Here is a 24,089-nt window from a genome sequence, read left to right as displayed (position 1 = left end):
CCTTTTGCACCTTTTGAGTCAGCGCACATTTCGGGCTTGTGATATTGATTTAGCATTGCTTAAGAGCCTTAGAAATATAATTCAAGCTTATCATTTTAGAATGATGCTAGCGAAGAATATTCATACAGTTTGTACAATTAACTACATTGTTTATGCGGATTCGGGGGACTAGCAAGATACACGTGTAGTATATGAAGGTTTGGACTATAGAGATATGAGGTATTTTCAGTATAACTAAACATTTATATTCTTTAACGGGTGATGATTTATACGTCGCTATTTCTTCAGAAAGTGATTACCCAATTTATATTTCGTACTTGCCTCGGATAGGTACCTTTAATAGGTACATAAGATAGGCACGTGATAACGAGACAGCGAGACAGCGGGGCAAACGCGAGGCGCGTCTTCGGTTCGTTCCTTAAGTTCATTCCTTAAGTACTTAATTAATGTCACTTCTCATACTCGAAAGCGTTTAGAGGCTACAAATAGCGTCTAAAGAATATGCCTTTCTAATGACTTGAATGGCACTTCTAGTCAATCCTATATTTATATTCGTCGCCTTGTAGCTCACCATTAACGACGTTAAGAATTATGGCACAATCACAATTAACCGGTGAGTTTCTATAGGCAGCATCTCATTAGCAATTTTGAATGTAAGTTAATCACATATTAAACGCAGATGCGGATACCATCCGTATCCTCGTCGCCACTGATAATCATGTTGGTTACGAGGAACGAGATCCGATCCGTGGCGATGATAGCTGGAAGTCATTCGATGAAATTATGAATTTAGCCCGGAAAGAAGATGTAAGCAAGTTCGGCGTCTCAGAGTCCTGCTTATAGTTGCTTACGAAGTAGGTTGATATGGTTCTACTAGCTGGAGACTTATTCCACGATAACAAGCCGTCCAGGAAAGCCATGTTCCAGGTTATGCGATCATTGAGGAAAAACTGTCTTGGCCTGAAGCCATGTGAAGTACAGTTCCTGAGCGATGCGAACGAAGTCTTTCAGGGTGCCTTTGGACATGTCAACTATGAAGATCCCGATATCAATATCTCCATCCCTGTCTTCTCCATCCATGGCAACCATGACGATCCTAGCGGCGAAGGTAACTTTTGTTCTTTGGATCTACTTCAAGTCGCCGGACTTGTGAACTATTTCGGACGTGTGCCCCGAGCAGACGATATCGAAGCTAAGCCAGTTCTACTTCAGAAAGGCATGACTAAATTAGCACTCTACGGATTAAGCAACGTGCGAGATGAGCGTATGTTTCGGACATTCCGTGATCATAATGTCAAGTGGTTTAGACCGAACCAACAATCAAGCGATTGGTTCAACCTCCTTGCCGTTCACCAGAATCATCATGCTCATACTGCTACCGGCTATCTGCCCGAGAATATGTTACCTGAGTGGCTAGATTTGGTCGTCTGGGGTCACGAACACGAGTGTCTGATTGATCCTTCGCATAATCCAGAGACTGGCTTCCATGTTATGCAACCAGGCTCCTCGGTTGCCACATCTTTAGTCCCAGGCGAAGCCGTAGCCAAACACGTCGCCGTGGTAAGCGTCACGGGGAGAGATTTCAAAGTAGAGAAGCATCGGTTGAAATCAGTCCGCCCTTTCATGACCGCCGAGATTATCCTAGCAAACGATAAGAGGTTCAAAGGTCTAGATAAGAAGAAAGAAAACCGCCAGGAGCTCACGCGAAAATTAATGGACGTAGTCGAGGAAATGATCGAAGAAGCTAATGCCGAGTGGGAATCTATTCAGGAGGGTGATTCTCTAGACGGTGAACGACCTCTACCCTTAATTCGTCTAAAGGTTGAGTACACTGCTCCAGAAGGAGGCCATTACGATATCGAGAATCCGCAGCGATTCTCCAATCGGTTCCAAGGAAAGGTTGCAAATACCAACGATGTTGTATACTTCTATCGGAAAAAGACGGCGCAGAGTAAGTGAAGCGACAGATTTTCCAATTGGAAATATTACTAATACGTAATAGGGAGAACTGCAAAAGACACAGAATTATCAGAAGAGCTATTAGCAGCCTTAGACGATATAGACGACATTAAAGTCGGCAAGCTGGTTGAAGAATTTTTGTCTGCCCAAGCACAATCCCTGAAAATTCTTCCACAAGCACCATTCGGTGATGCAGTTAACCAGTTCGTTGACAAAGACGACAAGCATGCTATGGAATCGTTTGTGAGCGAGTCTCTCTCGGAGCAAGTGAGACAGATGCTACTATTAGATGGCAACGAAGCCGACCCTGAAAACATGTATACAGCAATGGGACATATTAAACAGATCCTCGAGAAGCAGTATACTGCAGGCAACCTAAAACAGGCAAAACGACTTAAATATAAACCAAAGCCGGACCTTTGGGACTCCGATCTCGATGGTCATTGGGAAGATCAACCCCAGGCAATCGATCACGAGACAACTACTACCAAGACAACGCCCCAAATAAGCCAGCCCAAAGGCCGCGGGAGAAAAGCAGCACAAGTTATAGAAGATGAGGAGGACGATATGGAGGACGTCGAGCCGCAACCGCCTGCGCCAAAGACAAGGGCAAGAGGTAGGCCAGCAGCAGCAGCAGCAGCTAAACCTAAGGCAACCCTAGCGAAGAAAGCGCCTGCCAAAGGCCGAGGTCGTAAAGCTCAGGTATTCGAACAGTCAGAAGAAGAGGAAGAAGACGTTGTAATGGATGACGACGATTTCGATCCCCCGCCGCCACCACCAAAACGCACTACGACGAGAACTACAACGACGAGGGCGGCATCTACTAGGTCATCGCAGACAGCGAAGGCTGCGTCTACTGCTGCTGCGTCCAAGGCGGCCCCGAAGCCACGCCAGACGAAATTGAACTTTTCGCAAAAGGCGTCGCAGCAGGAGCCGTTGGAGATTAGTGATGATGAGATTTCAGATGATTTTGAGTCGGTGCCGGAAACTAGGACTCGGAGGCGTTGAGATATGCTGAGTAGAATGTGAAGACTTATTAATATTGTAGTTAAGCCAGACTTACGGCGTGTCTATCTAGTTGGCTATGCGATGTTGCTATCTGAGATTACTTTTATGCTAATGATGAAATAATCGGGTTGTTAGCCAGTTCTACTTGGTATGTCCACCTAAGTCACATATCATATGGTACATCTTGAGGCTAGGCAATGGTAGGCGTTAGGGGCGTCGCTTATTGGAGTTATCGTTTAGCCACGGAAGAGTATTTTAAGTGGTTGCTAAAAGCGGATAAATTGAGAAAAGTGTTCTTAATAATGGTGCTGCTACTTATATATTCCCTTAGATTCAACCGTATACGTCGCCAGAGTCTCCAGCACTATTAGTGCCTAAGGCAGGACCACTTCGAGTAGTTCATAGGTATTAACATAGCTCAGCTATTATGGGAATATATCAAATGCTTCCAGTTAATTAATACTTTACTTTAATAGGCGATGTTGACTCAGAAAGCTCATTCAGAAGCTTGAGGATTATTTGAAGTTTTACTTCGCTAGTTATCGCCATTCGAGTCTCGCTTCTGTAGATGAAAAAAACCCCACCCCTAGTGTTGGCAACCCCCGGCGGCTATAATAGGTACCTGTCTCACGTCCGTAGATATCGTTTTAGCAGATATTCCGAAATTTGACTTTGCTCGACTGCACTAGGGCTGCGTTGATAGTTTAAGGGGCCGAGCCGCGGCTACTAAGGAAGCTAGTTGGTCTTATTATCCGTGCGGTATATATATTTAGATGGCCCGGTATGGCATCAGAGATCTTGTTCTCTTCATTGCTGAATATAATCCCTTAGGGTTTTAAGTTATTTCTTTGGACTAAGCTGTTAGGGGCGAGTTGTAGTGATCATAGTGTCGGCCTATTTCCTTGTCTGTAAATAGGCTTGGGAATATTTTGTATATGACTTAGGTAGGCTATAGAATTAAGGTTCTTTAGAAGGCGCTCTAGAGTTCGTGGCTCGTACGCTTGATCGTTGTATTATGGTGGTGTCTTGCGTAGTCGTGTAAACTTGGCAATACGTCTATGCTCAACGGGCCGGAATAAGGGGCTATATAATGCTTCAGGGACGAGAATTGGAGTAGTATATCCACAGCATATTGTATAAACGCTAGTAGTGAAAAGGAGAATGACATTATCATGTTTCTATTGTGATTTGACTCGAGAGGTTTACATTAGGGATTTTCTCGCGTGGTTGATTTCTATCATGGGTTAAGACCTGCGCTATCTTCGTAGACACCCGTGTGTTGCGTAGGCAGGTATCTAAGGCAGCCTTTACTATAAAAGTTGTCTGTTGCACCCCTGAGTGCCAACTAGGGGCCAATCAAGACCCTGTAATAACCCTGTAATACTAAAACTTCACATTTATTCAAAAGGAATATTATACCATCCAGCCTCTCGTTAATATCACTTGAGTTATTAAATATCCCTCGTACGAATAATATACGACCTTTAACATCTCACCCAACATCATTTCGACGGTGGTGTAAGGAACCCAACCACCACTAGGTCTCGGTATACACTTATAGTTGGTTTCAAACCATCCACACACCCTACCAAATCCGCACATTTAAAGAAGACAACAAGACTACGCAGTCACTGGAGGTGTGGTGTAGTCCTGCAGTCTCATATGTCCGTAGACTAATAGTTAAAATGACCACTGGATGCCACTCGAACACGCAATATGACGGAGATTTGGTTTAAGACGAGATATCTTTTCATTGAACACCGTCGCCCTTTAATATCACCTAATGGCAGAAGACAACAACATCTAAAAGTTACTTAGCAGAAAAGATGTGTCCCGTCACTAATATTTCCCAATGAGCCCGCCGTAAAATCCCCAGATCATCCAGAGATGCCTGCTCCCCCTTTTCCAAGATGCGCTTCACACTCCCGATCCTCCTATTCTCGCTAACCGCATCCTCTCTCCCCGAACCCCCCTCCTCCTCCCACCACAAGTCCAACACCGCACACAAGAAAAGCAGCAGCAAGCCCAAACCCAACTCCCAGCACCAACCCAAGTACTTCCACGAAGCAGGCGGCACGCTCGAGCTGGGCCACTACGACGCGCGGTTCTTCCGGGGCGTGGTGCCGTACGCGGAGCACGGGCCGGCGCTGCAGCGGCTCATCCGGTCGTGGCTCGCGACGACGCACGAGCTCGGCGTGGACACCTGGCTCGCGCACGGGACGCTGCTGGGCTGGTGGTGGAACGGCCGCGTGATGCCCTGGGACTACGACCTCGACGTGCAGATGCCGACGGCCACGCTATCGTACCTAGGGCGCCATTTCAACCGCACGCTGCACGATTACCGATTTATCGTCGACGGTGGGGGAAGTGGTGGGGAGAAGATAATCGCAAGCGGGAATATCGATATTGACACTAGTAATAAAGACGAGAACGGGGATAGAAATAGAGACAGCGGTATAAACGACCAAGACATCGTCCACATCAACAAAACGTACCTCCTAGACGTAAACCCGCACCACACGGACCTGGCCCGCGGCAACGGCGCCAACATCATCGACGCGCGGTGGATCGACACGGGGACGGGGCTTCGTCGACATCACGGGGCTGGCGGAGCGGGACGCGGCGGGGGCCCCGGGCGTCTGGAGCTGCAAGAACGCGCACCGGTACCGCACCCGTGAGATCTACCCCGTGCGGCGCACCGAGTTCGAGGGCGTGCCTGCCCGCGTGCCCTACGCGTTCGATAAGATTCTTACCGACGAGTATGGCGCTAAGAGTCTTGTTAATACGGAGTGGGCTGGGTGAGTAGACTATATTTAATACAGCTTATACTATTTGTTGTTGTTGTTTTGGTGAGGGTAGGGGGGGGGTGGTTAATACGCATTTATCCCCTCTCTTTGAATTCTATACTTCTTCTTCCACCCTTTCCGACGTCTTAAAAAGGTGAACGGTAGGGAGAAGATTGCTAACCGGTATGATAGACATCGCTGGGTGCCGGAGCTTAAGGAGTGGGTTAAAAACCCGGAGCCGCGGCCGGGTGACAAGGAGAAGGTTGCGAAGCAGCAGCAGGATGGGAAGGCTGTGGTGGTGGTTGTGGAGAAGACGGTTGTAAAGGGGGCTCAATAAGAGCGGCTATACGAGAGGGCATAGAGCTGTTGCTTATGGTAAACTCTTCTCCTAAGTTTAGGTTCTGGGAAATGTATGGGGTTGGCTTATGATGAGAACGCTTTGGTAAGATCCTATATATACATGTGCCTTCTCATACAAGTAGGCCAAGGTAGAAATAATCTAGTGTACGCGTCAGCACTCATTAAGGGCCGCCTTTAAGCAAAAATATCCCGAAGAATATGTGAGAATTACCACCATACGCACCTTTCCCCTTGCTGAGCTCATCTTCATTTCAGGGGTAATTAAGGGTAAAAAAGTTATACCAAGAGTAAAAGCATCCCACACCCCTTAAAAACATTCGTTAATATTGTTTAAACAACTCGTAGCTCGTAAAATATACGCTTATCCGCTTGTCTGTAGACCAATCCAACTTAACCCATTCATCCCTAAACGCCATAGCCATGCAATAAATCATAAAGTCCTTTCCCCCTTATATCGCCCAGCGTAAGAAAAACGTAATATACTTAGTAGAATCGCATATCCGTATCATATCTCAACACATCACCGATTCCTCTTCGCCTCCTCCTCAGCCTGTTTCTGCTTCTTCATACGTTCCTCCGCCGCTTTAGCTATGATCTCCCGTCTACTCACCGCGCCCTGCCCCGCCGCCGCCGCAGCAGCAGTACTTCCACCCCCCACACTCCCACCTCCAAGCACAAACTCCCCGCCCGTCCACCCGCCATGATCATACGCCACCTCCTCCTCCTCTTCCCGCCGCAGGCTCGTAAAACTCGCCGCCTCCCACATTCCGCCCCCCACGCGTCCAATCCGCGCGCGCAACCTCCCTCTCGATCTGATGCGTCAGGTCCCAGAACGCGCGGTCGTGGTTCTGATGGACGTTGTGCGCGAGCTCGTGGCACAGCGTGTTGCGGATGGTCTTGTAGTCGCGGTACCCGTCGTACGCATCCGTGCGCAGACGGAGCTCGATGACCTCGCCCCCGTTGCGGTTTAGTCCCAGGATCCGCGTCGTGCCCTCGTGCGAAGACTCCGTGTACGATAGCGGGTCCATCTCCGTCAGCAGGCCGACGCTGAACTTGTGCGTGCGCATCGCGGCGCGGATCCCCGGGTCGGCTTTTAGCCGCTCGAGGAAGGCGAGGGAGCGCTCCGGATGCGGCAGGTTGGGGAGGGGGCGCACGGTCGCGAAGGTGTACGTGCTGTCTTCGAGAACGCGCTGCGAATCCCGCCGCGAGTACGCCTTGGGTAGGTTGCGCCGCGCCGCAGCTAGGTGTGCTTGTCGCTCCGCTGCGCTTTGAGAGGCCGATGCTAGGGAGGCGATCTCCTCGGTCGATGTGCCGATTAGGGTTATCTTCTTGTCCTGGAGATCGGTGACGGGGCGCTCGGCGAAGGGGGCTTTGAGCAAGCCGAGCTTCGAGATCATGAGCTTCTGGTTGCTGACGGGGATGAATAGTTCATCCTGGATTTGGGCAGCAAGGTCGGCGACGGTGGCGGTTAGGCCTATAGTGAAGTTGTGCGGTTTTCCGTGATGTGTGAGACTGATAGTGATCTCGCCGGATTCAGGAGTGTATCTTATTTTGGTCTGCCATATTTATAGTTGCGCGATATTGGAATGGAGGTTGGATCGGAGATAAAGGTATTTTTATATTTACCTTATAAGGAGGATGTAAAAAGATGTTGATAGGTAACTTTATCGATGATAGATAAAGATTATACGTATAGTTATGAAATAATAAGATATTAAAGAAAGAAAAATCAGCCTTACCTATTGGCTTCGTAGAATTTATGATTTCTTTATAACCATTCCTATCGAAGATTCTACAAAGTGTGGTTCACTTACATTGTAACAGGTATGTATGTGTTGTAACAGTTATGTAGGGTAGCTTTGTAATCCGTCGGTACGTCAGAAGTCGGATGCCTCAAATTGCCAAGAGATTCGATGGACCCGTTTTCCCACGTTTGTATCAGGTACGACCGTACGAGTCGATGCCGAGTCGATGCCGAGTCCCCGTTCGAGTTTACTCCACCATATTAAATGCCAGCCAATAGGGAAATAATACATTATGTGACATCATTCGAAATGTGGCTAGTAATCTAATCTTGGATATTTCCAATTCATTTTCGTTCTTGAACAAGCCACAATTAAAAGACCAGGTAGCACGGCACTAGTAATTCTCCAGGGATCCAATCATACGTCAATCGCGTCGCAGGTGTAATTGTGTCCTTTCAAAGAAACATTCTTAACCAAGAGTCTAATAAGTCATTTCTGACCTCTGCCGGTCAACAATAACAGCACGTCTGTAAATCCTCCCTTTTGAGTCCCTCGTATAGGCTCAGTTTCTATATGACTACCTATTTAAGGTCTATCCGTTGACGCGATTTACAACCTCATCGTTTTGAAAAAGCCCTAGGAGCTTTGCTCCCTCTAAGCAACCATGCCGTTAAACATCTTCCGAGTCCTGGGTAGGTACCAATGCGACTAGATGTTTGTCGTAAATAGATATTCTAACAATTATGTTTAGGAGACTTCTCCCATTTAGCGTCTATCGGGATCCTCTTACACAAGATGATCGAGCTCAATGTTAGTTGCGTCCCGCGGTTTGGAGAGTTTGGGGGTAACGTCTAACAGCTAGCTATTTTAGGGCGCTTCTGGTATCTCGTTCAAATCACAAGCTTTGTATCTAATTGTTTACGTTACCCGATATCTAGGTATGTTATTCTATAACAGGGCTTAAGAGTAAGGCAGAAGAGTAAGGCTAACGAATTATCGATAGATCTCTTCAGCACGTCGAGCATCTACAACATCATCTTCAAGATTCTCTTCATCAGTAGTCAGGGCTACATCATCTACCTAATGACCACCAAGTACAAGCCGACCATCGATCCGAGCCAAGATACCTTCCGCGTCCAATATCTTCTGGGTGGTGCTGCCGTCCTCGCGATTCTCCTTCCGTATAAGTATACATTTTCGGAGATCATGTGGGCGTTCTCGATCTGGCTGGAATCCGTAGCTATCCTTCCTCAACTGTTCATGTTGCAGAGGACCGGCGAGGCTGAAGTCATTACCACCCACTATCTCTTCGCGCTCGGCATCTACCGCACTCTCTACATCCCCCCCAACTGGATCTACAGGTACCTCACCGAGCCCGACCACAAGGCTGACTGGATCGCCATCGTCGCCGGTCTCATCCAGACGGTTCTATACAGCGACTTCTTCTGGATCTACTACAACAAGGTGCTCAAGGGCAGGAAGTTCAAGTTACCCGTATAAGCACTTTCGTACGCATCTTGCTCCCCACCATGGTGGATGAATAACGACTTTGGTGTCTCAATGTGGCTCGGATATTGCCGTGTCTACAAGATAGTCACAAGTCTAACCCACAAGCGACGCTGGGCCCGGGCAAGTATCGCCCACGTCTAGCGGGCATGAGGTTGAGGAGGGTGGACCGGATGATGTCTTAGTATTAGAACATGTCTTCACGACGTGTCGGTGTGCATGGCTGGCGTTAGGTTAGGCGGGGGTTGACGGTTTCCCGGCCTCAAAGTGCTTGGCCGTAGGGAGTCTTGCTCTGAGCTTGATGTAACTGTACATAAAATTTGCGTTCTAAAGTAATGAAAATTATTATGCTAGAGTTTTTCGTTTCTGAGTGCCACAATTGGCCTGGTTAACGTTGAATTACAACTATATTTTTGGAGATAGCTTTGTGGACGTTCATGATCTGGAAAAAATGAGACGCGGTAGAGTTGCTTGTTAAATGGTATAAATGGTATATATGGTGCAGTCTCGGACTCATGTTCGAAACTAAGTATTTACAAAGTAGATATCGCAAGCGCTGACAGCTCATCAGCGGATATAAAGCTCCTAGACGCCAACCAGAGCGCTTTTCTAACCAGCATGCCCCCTCCTCTCCTCCCCCCTTCTCCCCATCATTATCATATAATCATCCCCAACAACCGCCTCGACAATTCCAGTTGCCACGTAGTCCCAGTCCCTAATAGTAATTATTCCCCTTCTCAAAGTAATACGGCCCAACCGGTCTCCTCGGGACCGGCGACTGGACCTGTAGTCCGGGCGAGGAGTTACCGGTATTACTCGAGCCCGCGTACTTGACCAGCGGCCGCGGCTGTAGATAACTCGGCTGCGGCTGCGCATCACCGCTGCCCGTCGAATTTCCATTCTCGCTCGTATCCGTCGTAAACGAGTACAACCGAGTCAGGCCCTCGCCGTGCCCCTGTCCCTGTCCCTGCCCCGACGCAGCCAAATGCCCATCACCACCGCCATGTCTTTCCCTCTCCGGACTCCGCTGACTGCCCACGCGTACGAGATGCGCTCGTTGTCCGCCGTTAAGACTCTGCTGGCGCGCGAGCGATAGCCGCGCTGATGTGGAGCGGGGGATTGTACTACCGCCGCCGCCTCCCTCGTAGCTTAGCGGTGACGGGCGTCGGTCTGTGCGCATGCTGGTGCTCCTGTATGGGCCGTCGCCTTCGGAACTTAATGGCGAGACGGGAAATACGGGGCCGAGACCGTCATCGACGGAAGGGTCTGAAAGGCGAGGCGGGCGGGAGCGCACGCGAGATGTGCGCTTTGCGGGAGGTGCGGAAAGCCTTGTGGCGTGCTGTGTGGTTTGCGCCATTGCTGGGTATTCTGTTGCAGATGGTGCGGCCACTAGTGTTGATGCCGGAGCTGGAGTGGAAGCCGGGGCGAACCGCTGCTTCGTGTCTGGCGTGAAGTCGCTGCTGAAGTTGGCCGCTCGGTTGTGGTTCGTGGGCGTTGGAGAGGTGTATGTCATCTGGAATATCGAGAGGTCATTAGAGAGTGTGTGGGAATGGGAGTGATTCATAAATCCACGGCTCCCAGAGTTAGGGCTGAGTTGTGGCGGTGGGCTGGGTGGGAATTTGCTTTGTGGCTCTTGTTGCTGTCTCGCGCGCCGGCGCATGAAAAGATATGTAAGTATAGCTGAGAGCAATGATGATGCGATTGCGATTCCTATGACCAGGCCCGCGATGGCCCCTGGTGTGAGTGATGACCCTTGAGTCGAGACGTTACTTGCGCTAGCCTTGAAGTATTGTTAGTTAAGTCTATAATTTAATATCTAAAGCTCTTTTTAACTATTAAAAAAGGGTAGGCTTATACGTACCGTAGCAGCGCTCTCTTGGGCATTCGCGACACCCGCTGTGGTAGCGGCTACTGCTGGCAGTTCATCGGTAGCGATACTATTCGCTTGCGACGAAGTAACGAAGGCATCGGTTGTTGCTAATGTAGTAGCTCCTGTTGTAGGTGATATCGGTTCTAGAGTGCGCGCTGCCTCACGCGCGGATGATATGGCACTAGATGCCGATTCTGAGACTTGCGCAAGCGATGTCGAAAAGGCGGCGGACACGCTGGCCGCAACGCTGCTCGATACGCTGGTTGACACCCTGCTGGATATGAGACTACTTACAACGTCGGCTGGTGATTTAGGGGTTTTGCCGTCGCTGTCATTATCATCGCCCTCTTTACTCTTATCATCCTTCCCACCGGCCTGGCGATGTTGGAGGTGGTGGTCCTCTAATGTGGTTGCTATTGGTAGAGAAAGGGCCACTGTGGTCGGGGTGAGCAACGCCGGCTGGAGTTGTCTTCTTCGATCTTTTCCATTTTCATTTTGTATTATAGACCATTCCGATCCCATCAGTCTCTCTAATCGGTCCTCCTGCTCTCTCCTGTCGAGCGTCTCTGTATTAGGCGTGGCATCGCTGAGTCCTGCTCCCACTGTCGACCAAAGCGACCACAGTAATAGGAGCGCAGCTCCAGATTTATTCATTTTAATACCCTATTATGTACTGGATTCCATTCTATGGGAGGACGAGAAGTGAAAAGAACAGTCTTCTCCCCGTCTACGGGTAATTGGCCTGTACTTGAGGAGGGTAGAGTAAGACGCTTCCGGGCGCCTTATGAAAATGGCTGATCAAGTCATCTCAGCCCAAAATTTTTGCGAGGGCATAGGCAGGTAATTGTTTCCCACCCAACAACCTGGGATAGATAATCCCCAACGGCAAGGCTGCAAGAAGCATTCCTTCGCGTCTTAGCCTTACCCAATCAGGTTACATTATATAAGAGTTGAAGAGAAAATCCCATATTCTAATTCGTCGTGATCCTAGTATTCAAACGTACAGGAAACAAATAAACGAGTCTGTTTTGGGTAGAGAATATGGTGGAGATGGCGTGAGCAATAATTGTTTCTTACCACCCGTTATCATGGGGTTAATTGCGAGCTAAACTCGTTTCTTGTCAGCTCAAGGATTTCCCACAAGGGTAAATTGATGAGAGTTAATGAGGATTGGGTAAGACTACATGATCCTAGTAATTTTATCAGCTTAGCTTACCCGCTGCGACAACTAGTGTAGCAGATCAGTAAGCCCTACCAACATTTATGTTTTAATCACACGTGCTCACCTAAGATGATCTTCTGGGGAAAAAATACACTATGTAAGATCTACTTTTGGTACCTAAGTTATGGAAGATGTGGAAGGTGCAAGAGTTGAATTATGCTACTGAAAGAAAGTGGACACAAAATGTGATTGGAAGTCACTCTTAGTCATACCTCCGACTGTCTCCACTTATCCGGCATGTGCACATCCGGATCTCAACTACACCGGAAGGAGCCCGGCTCCGATTTGACTAATATGCTCCGCTTTTACCCCGGAGCTCCGCTCTCATTGGTCCAAAAGCAGCTGTATCAAGCTTCCTTGGGAAAGAAACAAGATAAACTTAGGAAAGAGCATTAGGTAGTTGTATGATGAGAAAGTTACAACTTCAGATTAAAATCATCCTCAAAATTTCAAGTTTCCTTACTGTATAAATATTTCTACTTCAACCCTTTCTCCTAGGAAATATTTTTTTTTCCTTTCCACGCAACATCATCCTCGGCACATCCTGTCATCAGTCTATTAACAACTAGACACTGGTAAGTAGAACTTGTATTACTATATATCTTTGTTGCTTATACGTTACCTTTACATCTAAAAAGTCTTAACATTACTGATAAATTCCAGTGCCAAGATGGATATTCCCACCGGAATTTGGTGCTCGAATTGCCAGCATCCTATCCCGACGGAGGTTATCAAGACTGCCACGCCCGGCATCCTCTGCTTCGGCTGCACTTTGCAGAGCGAGGTAAGTAGCCACGTCTAATAATTATCGACTCTGTCTAAAGTGTATATACTAAACCACCAACTTCATAGGAGGAACGTAGCTCCGTCAAGGGATCCCAGTGGAGCTACCTTCTAAATCACTGGCATGCCGAAGGTGCGCGTATCCTTCACTGGCTTCGCAACGACTTCCATTCCACCGAACTGTTGACTTGCCTCTGTTCCTTGGCCCGGTACTACAACTTCAACGACGTAGTCCCCATGGTGAACAGCATGGCCTTGGAGCGCCTTCGCCACAAGTCGGCCCCGGGCATCTACGTCCGTCACGTCATCGAGTCCGACTTCCATGACGCCCTTGTGCTAGCCAAGAAGTGGAGGCTCAGACCTATGGGTGCCGAGTCCATCACGTGTGTGGAGTTGATGTGCTTCCACATGTCCATCGACCAGTACGGCTTCATCCAGGACAACCCCGAGCACCCCGCTACGGATACAACGTGGGCGTTTGCAAGGATGGCCAGGACTGCAAGAACGTGCTGCCCCTCGAGGACCGCATCGTGGTCACCGAAGCCTACCGACTTCGCAAGGGTTGCAACATGATCTACGCGCAGTGAAAAAGGTCGAAATGGTTTGGAATTCTCTAGTACTTTAGCACAGTTCACGGTATCACGTCTTTAAAGTTTGCTTTTACTGGCACAAATAAGTCTATCCCGGATAGACGTCTCAACCGAGTGAGGGATTGCTCTATTACACTGGCCGATGAACCTATTCACATGATCAAATAGCTATTATTATAGACCAAAGCAGCAGTTTCGCCTGCTTCTGTAGCATTGTTAAGGTGATGATTTGAGGTACTTACCCGAGTTCAATTAATACAATTAAGCATTATTATCACTATCATCACGATCGTTCATGGGCGTGAAATATTTTTGGCCCTAACTTCACTTTCTAATTTGAATGCGCTGGATTGCGCCTTGGCAAACTTCGTGAACCGGTGATTTAAGGAGCGTATTTATTAGAAATGGTCCCCAGTCCGATCGTAAATGTTAGTCCTATGTTTGTGTAAGGGATGGGAAAGTAGAAGCTGCAATGCCGTGACTATGGTGATAATCTATTTCTTGTCAAAACTTCATTCATTTTTCCCACATACAACATTCGTCGTTATGAATTCTAAACACTACGAGTGTTTCAAATGAAATATCACGTAAAGTAAATAACTAATAGATGTATTCGTTAGGCGCCTAAGTAAGGTATTACCGTTTTGTAGTAATTATATATTCCCATGTCACTGGAAAATGAAGCCGTACCTTCTCATATACGATAGGCATTACTACGGACTTGCATCCGTTATCCTGGACAATCCGTAGGCCCTATTCCACGGACATTCTCAGAGTTAAAAAAAAAATTACCAAGTAGGCTCTGAAGGCGTTGGGAAGGCTAAAATATACCATCAGGTAAATAAAAAGATTTTAGTCGTGTTGACCAACCGAGAAAAAATTTTTGTTTGAACCCATCTGATCCGTGGTAAAGAATTAAACTGTACATACCGGTAACAAGTCGCCTGTAGGCCTTTGGTGAGAAACAAACAACAATATCCTAGAAATTTCGACTTGAACACAACGAGCTGTATCATGTTCGTTAATTATTAAGGATGAGGTCATCCGGGGTTGCGTAGCATGTCCGGTCAGTAATGGGGGACTAGATATACCTTGCGAGAAGCCTGCTGATGGCCGACCGTGCAGGGAACGCGGAAGACGACTTGAACTATAATCTGCGTCAGCATGTTTTGCTCGTGCGAAGGCATCGCACCACTAGACCAGATGGGCTCGTTTTGGGGTGATGGTACGAGCCGCTATTTCGCATCATCTGTTACCTAGCGGCTCCTCGGTAAATAGGAGAGGGAGGAGGGAGTTGCTCCGGAGGCACTGTGAGTCAAGGACTTCGTCAGCTGTAGCTTACACGGGAAGGATATCTTATATACACCCAACCAATATATTATTTTAGGTAGATTAGTTGACCGGCTTGCCTGACATCCTCTACTCTAGTTCCCATGCTGAGTTCCTTGGTGTACAAATTAGCAGGTGGAAAAGTATAGTCGGCGAAAGTCAGGTTCGCAGCCGGCGTTGGTACCTAAAGGGGAAGTGAGATAACAAGACGCAATAGTCACAAGGCGAAGCATGTAAAGCATGGGAACGTAAAGCAGATATGCAATAAACTATAGGTTACTCTAATAAAAGTAAAGCTTGATGCCTTTATACGTGAAACATATTACTATTAATGTTAGAATTCTAGATGAGACATCCAAAACAAAGGATAATTTTAGCATGTATAAATACGGGCTTCCATGACCATATTTGGAGGTTATAACGGAACAATTAAGTCGTTTCCATATTTTCTAGCTCTACCTCACAATAGTTAAGGAATGCCGAATACTTGATAACGTAAGCCTTAAGTAGGATGTTATTATATGCTAATATTTATCATCCACGAGGCTTTAAGTGGCGTACTCGGGTGGTCTATAGGTTAATAGAGCACTTAAACCTAACTAGCCCTTGAACTTGCCTGAGAGAAACTTAAGATTTGGTATAGCCGGCAGTAATTACTCAAGCTCTTAATGCCATACTGATATCGAAATCTAGTATATATTAACAATCACTACGGATTTGCTTAGGTGCATATCCATAATATTAGATAGATACTATGTGTAAGGTGAATTATTTTATATGGCCTTAATACTTGGTTGTATTCTTGAAATTGAATTTAGAAAGCCAATGGTTGAACCAGTTACCTACCTACCCCTTTAAGGCTAACGAAGACGTTAACCTTTACTCATCGCCTGGTTATATATAATACAGAGAACTAAATAAATACTAGCAGTAATAATATATATATAGGAAGGAATATGATTGTATTAATAAGTAAATGACTTCGTATTAAATAAACACTTAAAGTGTTAATACGCGAAGGGAGCGATTAATCAAGGCAGAAAGTAATAACTGAACGTTACCCACCAGCCGGGTTTAAAAAGTGAAAAAAGAAATTTAAAAAAAAAATAAAAAAATAAGAATAAAGAAAAAAATATTGCCAGGGGCTGGATTCGAACCACCAACCCTCCCTTCGCTGGAGTACCCTTCCTCCGTTGCACTTAGCGGGCACGAATAATTTTGCCACTTCCTCGATGTTAGGCCCGCAGGAATCCCCAAACAGTCATTGAAAGCGCCGGTGCAAAAACCACTAAGCCAACGTCACGATTAAACCGGCTCGGAGAGAGTGCGCCTCGCCCTGGCTTGTGCTCGTTGGTCTTGTTATTATGCTATATAACCAACTGTTACTTTGGCAGGTGTTTGGTAGGTAGCGCGTACCTAGCAACAAACACTGTCATGGCGTCTGTCTGTCACTGCTCGACTGGCTGGCGACCCACATCTGGTTCGAAGGTACGTAATGGTCACTTGAGGGTAAGGCAGAAGTTTAACTACTTTGTACCTATGTTTCTTTTCTTAAGAACGTTCGTGTGTACCTTGGGTATTTTGAAACTCTTGGCCTATGCTTCATATCGCTATAGCTCATGTGTTGAAATAGCTACCTTAGGTCCCCAATAAAACTACATGTTGCGATATGAAAAAAAAAGGCTAAATCATTGGTTTTGTGAAGCTTATTATAGACTATGTTTATAAGTTACTAGTTAAGACAGAGTTACGAAAGGAGCTACTGGCGTAATACAATATGGAAAGGTTGATTAAAGATAAAACGTATTGGCTTAATTGAGTTATGTTCTAGTTTTGATGTCTTCAAATTCTGGTACATTGAATAAAAGCAAATTTGTTTTTGCCATAACTAAGAGATTATATAACTCCAGATAGATGCTCTGTGAACCAAATGGCTTTTCCCTTTAAGCTATGTCTCAACCAGTTTAGTTCGGGTAAAATCTCATATTGAGTATAGTCTTATTTTTAGTAACGTACAACTCACTCGTGTCTTTTATGAGGATAAGTAAGAGTTCTTAAGTTGAGTTGTCTAAATTGTCTAACAACAGTTCCCAGGGCATAAAGTTAAGAGTATAAGAGACATATACCCATACCTCATGCGGGTTAGCTTCCAAAAATAAGTCGAACTAGAAAACGCCTAATTTAGCGCGGAATCAAAAACAGACTTTTCCCTTGTCTTGGTATTCTAGGCGATCTAAATGGCCTAAAGGACCTAAGGTTTTTCGCTACATATGCCGTGCAGCCAGTTGACGAAATCTAGAACTCTTCATCCCATTCGCCAAACCCCAAAGTTCTCCAAGTATTTCTTTCCTATCCTTCCGAAAATCTCTTCCCCTGCTGTGCTACCAAGCCTCTCGACAACTTCCCGATTACCACGTGTATGCGCGCGACCTTTATCTTGCCCGAAAGAAAATACTTGGGAGTTTAATACACCAGCCACAGCTCATTATTTGCAGCTAAAAAAAAAAAATAATAATACCTACCAAGCTTACGAAAAAGACCCCTCGGTCCAATTCGTCCAACCATAACAGCTTGAGACGACCCCGCGATTTCTCCCGATTGGACTGTGGCTCGGACTTTGATCGGTGGCACCGCATCAGCACCATTGTCTCAAAAAGATTTTTCTTTTCCTTGCTTGTGACGCTGCAGGATTGAAACTTTTTTTTTTATTAAGTAACCAGAGCATCCAGCACCGTCTGGTCTCTTTCCCTCCCCTTCTCTGATCAACATGGGCGACATGGCGAACGAAATCAAGCTGCTCTCGGGCAACAGCCACCCGAGCTTGGCTAAGGCCGTGGCCGATCGGTATGTTCCTTTTTTATTATTTTTTTTTTAAGGAATCCTCCCCTACCTTTGGGCGACGCAACCATATATCAATTGGAGTTTCTCGGTTATTGGTGGCTTTCCTTCAGACGATCAAATGACGAAATTGGAGATCAGTACCGGGCCAAGAAAGCAACTGGATATGGAATTGGCTAACAACAAGTACTTGGCGACTTTAGGCTCGGCGTTGAGATCGCAAAGACGATGAGTTTGAATTATTCAAATCAAGAAACGAGCGTCACAGTCGGCGAGTCAGTCAGAGACGAAGATGGTACGACCTCTCCTTATAAACAGATCCACACGATTAATTCGGTCATATACTCATTCCTCCTCTAGTCTTCATCTTGCAATCCACCGCACCGGGCGACATTAACGATGGCCTGATGGAGCTCCTCATCATGATCCACGCCTGTCGTACAGCCTCCGCCCGGCGCATCACACCGCCGTCATACCTAATTTCCCCTACGCCCGGCAGGATAAGAAGGATAAGAGTCGGGCGCCTATCTCGGCCAAGCTTATCGCCAATATGCTGCAGACCGCCGGTTGCAACCACGTCATCACAATGGATCTCCACGCCTCCCAGATCCAAGGCTTCTTCAATGTCCCCGTGGACAATTTATACGCGCCGAACCCAGCGTCTTGCGATGGATTCGGGAGAACCTTGCCGGTCAGGAGACGGTTATTGTCAGCCCGGACGCTGGTGGTGCAAAGAGGTAGGCCAATTATTATGCGCGTGGCGCTGATGATGATATGGACGAGGAGAAACTGACATGATATGATAGGGCTACATCTATAGCCGACCGTCTCGACCGAGGCTTTGCGCTCATCCACAAGGAGCGCCCGCGCCCCAATGTCGTGGGCAGGATGGTGCTCGTCGGTGACGTAGTAGACAAAGTCGCAATTCTAGTTGACGACATGGCCGATACTTGCGGTACTTTGGCGTAAGCACCTCTACCCCCAAACTCCTCAAACGAGTAAGAATACTAAATTACCCCTTTACAGCAAAGCAGCAGCTACGGTCAAAGACCACGGCGCCCGCGAAGTTATCGCCGTCGTCACCCACGGCATCCTGAGCGGCGACGCCATCACCACCCTCAACAACAGCTGTCTGAGCCAGATCGTCGTCACGAATACCGTGCCCCTCGGCGACAAGGTCCAACGGTGCAAGAAGCTCCGGGTCATCGACGTGAGCCCTACGATAGCCGAAGCTATCCGACGGACTCACAACGGAGAGAGTGTTAGGTACGTCTCCACGCATAAATATTTCATCTATATACTTGCTCCCCTTACTACGAGGGCATTTTATGCTGACCAATCTTGAAGTTTCCTATTCACACACGCTCCGGTATAAATATATACTCGCACGAGCACGAGTCGAGGAGAAGAAGAATAATGCGACAGGTAACAATCCTGCTAAAGATACGGATGCGTTATTAGAGGATCGATTATGGTGGACTCCACGGTTTCGGGAGTTTGAAATTGCATTTGGGAACTGTTTATGCGAAGAGCCAAGATTGGGTCGCCGTAGAGCATAAATTCGAGGTCATATAAGTACGGAGTTTATTATTTATTATACTGCATTTGACTATGGGATATACATGCATCATGTACTACAATTTTGGCTATTTCTAGCCTCGGTCACGGCGAATTTGGAAGGACATGTTTGGGATAAGGAGGCATTATGTCACATAGCATCATGAGTACCCATACGGGGTCATAGCATAAGCAACTCTGGAAAGATAGAAATAAAACGGCGGTTTGGGAATCTTCATCCTAATTTTTTGTGTTCCGGGAATACATTTCATGTGAGGCTTTTGCCTATCTCATGACCAGCCACCCATCATCCCTGCAAAAGCCATTGCCACGATTTATGCCCTAATGCAAGAACCAGAAGACACCGACCAAACGCCTGTAGGTATTTACTTGCGCATAGAGCTTGCGCGACGCTTGCGAGCGTCAGCCTTGTGGGCACGGGCCTCGGCGACACGCTTAGCCAGAATCTGGGCGTACTCGTTCTATAGATTGTTGTTAGTATACGTAACAAAGGAATATTTAGAACGGTTAACGTACGGCCTCATCCTTGACCTTCTCGGACTGTCTTCGCTTGAGCGCAATGCGGTGACGCTTGTGCTGGAGACGCTGGGGAGTAACCAGGCGCTGGATCTTGGGGGCCTTGGTGTAAGGCTTCTTGCCCTCCTTCTTGGGCTGGACCTCTCGTCGAATGACGTACTTGCGGACCTATATAGCGGGGAAAACCAGAGTATTAGCCATCTTTTGGGTGTTCTTACAACACGATATTCCTCTCAGGCTCTGCTCGGTGGTATTCATTGCAAGGGATTCTTCTCTCTCATCCCGCAGAAGCAACGACCGAGCAGGCGATGACGAGTGAAGGTGCACTTACATCGTCATCCTTGCTGAGACCGAAGAAGCGGCGGATCTTGGTGGCACGCTTGGGGCCGAGGCGCTTGGGGTGGACGGTGTCGGTCAGACCGGGGATCTCGTTCTCGCCTTGCTTGACGACGGAAAGGGCGAGGACGGAAAGATCCATGGCGGTAATGCAGCCACGGACGGACTTTCGCTTGCGCTCACCGGTGCGGCGGGGGCGGTAGCAGGAGTGGCCTTCGGAGAGTAGGAGACGGACACGGGTAGGGTGCATGACACCCTGCTTCATCGGGAAACCTTGCTTGTCGTTACCGCCGGTGATGCGGAAGATGTAGCCCTTGAACTCATCGCCGAGGTTGTCTCCGGGGACTTCAGCGCCCATCTAAAGTAATATACATGTTAGTTTTCCCAATATATAGATAGCTTCTGCGAAAAATGTTGAAGAAGCCCCCTGATGCTTGTATATATTATATCGAAGGTTGATTTAAGGCTTTTCGAGAATTCGCAGAAGTGGTAATTGAAAGGTTTAGGTGTGACATACGCGCTTCTCCATGAAGTCACGGATCTTTCGCTCATCTTCGATCTCAATGAGCTTCTGGCTGCCATTGGCAGGGTAAGAGATGTTCAGCTTCATCTCGGCGGTGGTTGTCGCTGGTCGACTGTGGTTGGGTGTTGTTGGATAAAGTCGAGTCGTGAGAACACACCGAAAAATTAATGGGAATTGAAAAAAGGTTCAAACTTGTTGTGTGGATTTACTTCGCCTAATCCGATTTTTCCTGAGTGCGAGAAGAGTGGAGACGCGCTAGGGCTACTGGTGCATGGACCACCTTTTATTAATCTCTGATAAGGATAAAGAAAGTTGATTTTCCGAAGATATCCCATTAACGCGTACAATGGGAGTACGTACTGATTAGATCTCCACTTAATCTTTAATTCTTTGTGAACTGCGTGTGCCCATCGTCTCATTGTCTCATTGCCTCCATTTGGTGAGATGCTACTAAGATATCATAGCTAGTGGTCTTCTTAAAATGGCCTCTTCTATTAAATTATACCCTAGGAAGCACGACACCAAAGCTGTTGGCCAAAGTCCACTCCCCCAGCTTCTACAGACACCTTCTGGTTTAGCTATTCTAGAGCTTCAAGGCACTATCAATGTCCCAGAAAACATTGAGGGCAGCACCCAAGAAGTAACCATCGGACGGCTCGTATTTCCAGACTATCACCCAGAAACTCAAGACCCCTCTAGCACAGCTTGGATGAGACAGATTCATCTTTACGTGGGCGAACATCAGAGACTCACTGGAGAAGCCAAAAAGCTACCGAGAGCTATGGCTATTATTAGAAAACGGACTAAGTCGGAGGAAGATGTAGAAATGGCTGATGAGCCATCTAGCTCTTCTACGGTTGAGGAGTTGGAGGTGGTTGAGATTGTCAAATACAAGATTGTATTTTCTCAACGCCCAGAACCCGTGGGAACTGGATGAAGACATACTGGTGTATTACCACAAGACCACGACCTAAGGTATATGCCCATTATATATGGCTTCCGAGTCCGATCGGTTGCGTAGGTGGAGAAGTATATCTCTACACCTTACGGTATCAAGATCCTGAGCCCAAGGAAATTCGGATGCCACATGTAAAATATGGAATGGCACCCTACTGGCATCACCTGGACTAGGTGAGGGACAGATTATCGGAGCTTATAGACCCCTAAGCACTTACATGCCTACCAATGTATATTGTGTACATTGAGTTTCTGCACGGAATGGTCATTCTACTATATACATCCCGTAATTTCTTTGCTTGACCTCGCAGGAAAGAAAATTGTACTGAATGCATCTGAGAGGCACCAATTCTAGAATTAAGAGAACCTGGTGGTGAGATTTCTTAGAAGAAATGCAAAGAATTGAGTTGTCACAAGACTCTCGCAGCCCTTCTTGATGCCTTTTGACTTACGAAGCAGTTATACTATATATCCATACACACAAAGTAGGCTTAATCAGTTCTTGATAAACAATTCACCCGGATTGTCTCCTGCATCTCTACCTTCAACATACCGCATGATATTTAGATGTACTTTCAACGTGATTTGTGATGGGAAGGTACAAAAGTACATGTACTTCATACATCTCTTTATTAGGTAATCGTGCCTTAAATCTTGGCATGCTGGGGGATAAGCTGATAAGAAATGAGGCTAATTAGGGACCCACATGAAATCGACCTTGCATATCGCGAACGGACCGCGAAGCTGTCAACTTCATTGAACTTTAACTTCATCTAACTAGCCTTTTCAACCCTCCCGAATTCATCTATAAACAACCACCTGCAACTCCTTCTAGATAAGGCGATACAGGATAGGCGCGTGTACTTGGAAACTATTTTTTTTTTTTCATATTGGTTTATTTCGCCAAGTCAAAATCGGGTTCGTTCACGCAGGCTGCGACGTCATCTTAAGGTTGCGAGACGTACGAGTTACCCGCCGTTACAATCATTCGAACAACTCAGCCGAAGGCGACTGTTTGAGCTCAAAATTATACCGACTTAGTTACTAGAAACCCCGCCAAAGCTCAGGCCACTATTCTGGGGTTTCTAAACCGATTTTTTTTTTTTAATTCGTTCGATCGAGTGCTTCTTACGATCTTTGAACAACTTTTTGAAAGAATTCCTCGATACCTCCAGCATCAATTCATCGAATCAGCGACCCCCGACTATCTCGACTTCGCAAACATGACAGGCGCACCTGCAGAAAATGAACAGGCTCCCCCTGCCGCCTCGCAGCAGAACGAGGAAGAGACTATTCTACTACCTTCGGAGCCAAAGATGCCGACTCGGAAAGATACTTCGTTGAAAGAATTCTTAACCAAGATGGACGACTACGCGCCTATTGTGAATACCCCATAGTCAACTACCTGTCATATAATATGCGCTAACCGTCCTGCAGATCCCCGATGCCGTAACAAACTACTACATGACGAAAGCTGGTCTTCCCCCGCCACCCCACACCGACCCGCGCCTCGCGCGCCTCATCGCTCTTGCGGTCCAGAAGTTCGTTGCCGACATCGCCGCCGACGCCTACCAATACAGCCGCATCCGCGCATCCAACACCAGCGCGAATAACCCGATGGGCAACCTCGGTGCTGCCGCAGGGCTTCAGATTCCGGGTCAAGCGCAAGCCAACGCCAAAGATCAAGGGCGTGGTGGACCGCTGGGTATCCAGAGAGCAGGTTACGGTGGTGGCGGCCAGGGCGGTAGTCAGAACCGCACGGTCCTCACTATGGAGGATCTGGGTATGGCCGTGGGTGAATACGGCGTCAACGTCAAGCGAAGCGAGTTCTACCGATAAGCATGCATCTGGGTATGTTGGAAGCTTACCAATCAACATCACTATCCGCCCATTTCATCCCGCTTAGGCGTCATGAAGCTTCTCCCCGGTTCTCTCATCACAACAGGGCCGGGGAAATACGCCATCAGTTCAACTTGAAGCCATATCTGGATATTCACAAAGAAACTTTTGACGTTGTACTACACAAGCGGCGGCGCCAGCCCTACTATATTTTTTTTTTTTACGGAACAGCAGCAGCAGCAGAATCCACGAAGGTCTAGACATAAGGAACGGAAGGTCACATTCAGGGAAAAGGTGTTTGGTGTTTAGGAATAGGCTTTTCCTGTGTTTTTTTTTTTTTTTTT

At 47.2% G+C, this 24,089-nt stretch overlaps 10 protein-coding genes across 10 annotated transcripts; 7 read left to right on the top strand and 3 right to left on the bottom strand.

Annotated features, from left to right (window-relative positions):
- Nucleotides 1-591: 591 nt before the first annotated feature.
- GL218_00811 (Double-strand break repair protein mus-23) lies at nucleotides 592-2,967 on the top strand (the record flags this gene model as incomplete). The annotated part of the gene is made up of 4 exons (XM_033577253.1): nucleotides 592-613; nucleotides 680-807; nucleotides 859-1,951; nucleotides 2,003-2,967. 4 exons carry the CDS (start codon nucleotides 592-594, stop codon nucleotides 2,965-2,967), a joined length of 2,208 nt encoding a protein of 735 aa, XP_033441450.1.
- A 1,910-nt stretch (nucleotides 2,968-4,877) lies between these two features.
- On the top strand, nucleotides 4,878-6,090 carry GL218_00810 (Protein MNN4; the record flags this gene model as incomplete). Its single annotated transcript, XM_033577252.1, has 3 exons — nucleotides 4,878-5,630; nucleotides 5,671-5,765; nucleotides 5,946-6,090. 3 exons carry the CDS (start codon nucleotides 4,878-4,880, stop codon nucleotides 6,088-6,090), a joined length of 993 nt encoding a protein of 330 aa, XP_033441451.1.
- A 543-nt stretch (nucleotides 6,091-6,633) lies between these two features.
- On the bottom strand, nucleotides 6,634-7,510 carry GL218_00809 (uncharacterized protein; the record flags this gene model as incomplete). The annotated part of the gene is made up of 2 exons (XM_033577251.1): nucleotides 6,634-6,925; nucleotides 6,993-7,510. The coding sequence occupies 2 exons, from the start codon at nucleotides 7,508-7,510 to the stop codon at nucleotides 6,634-6,636; spliced, it is 810 nt and encodes a 269-aa protein (XP_033441983.1).
- Nucleotides 7,511-8,522: 1,012 nt separating this feature from the next.
- On the top strand, nucleotides 8,523-9,358 carry GL218_00808 (ER lumen protein-retaining receptor; the record flags this gene model as incomplete). Its single annotated transcript, XM_033577250.1, has 4 exons — nucleotides 8,523-8,550; nucleotides 8,610-8,668; nucleotides 8,730-8,796; nucleotides 8,862-9,358. The coding sequence occupies 4 exons, from the start codon at nucleotides 8,523-8,525 to the stop codon at nucleotides 9,356-9,358; spliced, it is 651 nt and encodes a 216-aa protein (XP_033441982.1).
- Nucleotides 9,359-10,079: 721 nt separating this feature from the next.
- On the bottom strand, nucleotides 10,080-11,888 carry GL218_00807 (uncharacterized protein; the record flags this gene model as incomplete). The annotated part of the gene is made up of 2 exons (XM_033577249.1): nucleotides 10,080-11,144; nucleotides 11,226-11,888. The coding sequence occupies 2 exons, from the start codon at nucleotides 11,886-11,888 to the stop codon at nucleotides 10,080-10,082; spliced, it is 1,728 nt and encodes a 575-aa protein (XP_033441875.1).
- Nucleotides 11,889-13,126: 1,238 nt separating this feature from the next.
- Nucleotides 13,127-13,826, top strand: GL218_00806 (uncharacterized protein; the record flags this gene model as incomplete). The annotated part of the gene is made up of 3 exons (XM_033577248.1): nucleotides 13,127-13,240; nucleotides 13,309-13,606; nucleotides 13,678-13,826. The coding sequence occupies 3 exons, from the start codon at nucleotides 13,127-13,129 to the stop codon at nucleotides 13,824-13,826; spliced, it is 561 nt and encodes a 186-aa protein (XP_033441985.1).
- A 4,099-nt stretch (nucleotides 13,827-17,925) lies between these two features.
- GL218_00805 (Ribose-phosphate pyrophosphokinase 2) lies at nucleotides 17,926-19,371 on the top strand (the record flags this gene model as incomplete). The annotated part of the gene is made up of 6 exons (XM_033577247.1): nucleotides 17,926-18,002; nucleotides 18,200-18,291; nucleotides 18,357-18,720; nucleotides 18,803-18,961; nucleotides 19,023-19,262; nucleotides 19,344-19,371. 6 exons carry the CDS (start codon nucleotides 17,926-17,928, stop codon nucleotides 19,369-19,371), a joined length of 960 nt encoding a protein of 319 aa, XP_033441984.1.
- A 568-nt stretch (nucleotides 19,372-19,939) lies between these two features.
- Nucleotides 19,940-21,036, bottom strand: GL218_00804 (40S ribosomal protein S6-B; the record flags this gene model as incomplete). The annotated part of the gene is made up of 4 exons (XM_033577246.1): nucleotides 19,940-20,035; nucleotides 20,091-20,258; nucleotides 20,422-20,784; nucleotides 20,944-21,036. The coding sequence occupies 4 exons, from the start codon at nucleotides 21,034-21,036 to the stop codon at nucleotides 19,940-19,942; spliced, it is 720 nt and encodes a 239-aa protein (XP_033441874.1).
- A 394-nt stretch (nucleotides 21,037-21,430) lies between these two features.
- On the top strand, nucleotides 21,431-21,886 carry GL218_00803 (uncharacterized protein; the record flags this gene model as incomplete). The annotated part of the gene is made up of 1 exon (XM_033577245.1): nucleotides 21,431-21,886. One exon carries the CDS (start codon nucleotides 21,431-21,433, stop codon nucleotides 21,884-21,886), a length of 456 nt encoding a protein of 151 aa, XP_033441986.1.
- Nucleotides 21,887-23,129: 1,243 nt separating this feature from the next.
- On the top strand, nucleotides 23,130-23,745 carry GL218_00802 (Transcription initiation factor TFIID subunit 10; the record flags this gene model as incomplete). The annotated part of the gene is made up of 2 exons (XM_033577244.1): nucleotides 23,130-23,288; nucleotides 23,344-23,745. The coding sequence occupies 2 exons, from the start codon at nucleotides 23,130-23,132 to the stop codon at nucleotides 23,743-23,745; spliced, it is 561 nt and encodes a 186-aa protein (XP_033441879.1).
- Between the last annotated feature and the right edge of the window lie 344 nt (nucleotides 23,746-24,089).

This window comes from Daldinia childiae (genome assembly GCF_008694065.1).
Source record: "Daldinia childiae strain JS-1345 chromosome Unknown Scaffold1, whole genome shotgun sequence".
NCBI lineage: Eukaryota > Fungi > Ascomycota > Sordariomycetes > Xylariales > Hypoxylaceae > Daldinia > Daldinia childiae.
The sequence above is the reverse complement of the archived record's forward strand: the minus strand, read 5'-3'. Positions and strand labels throughout refer to the sequence as shown.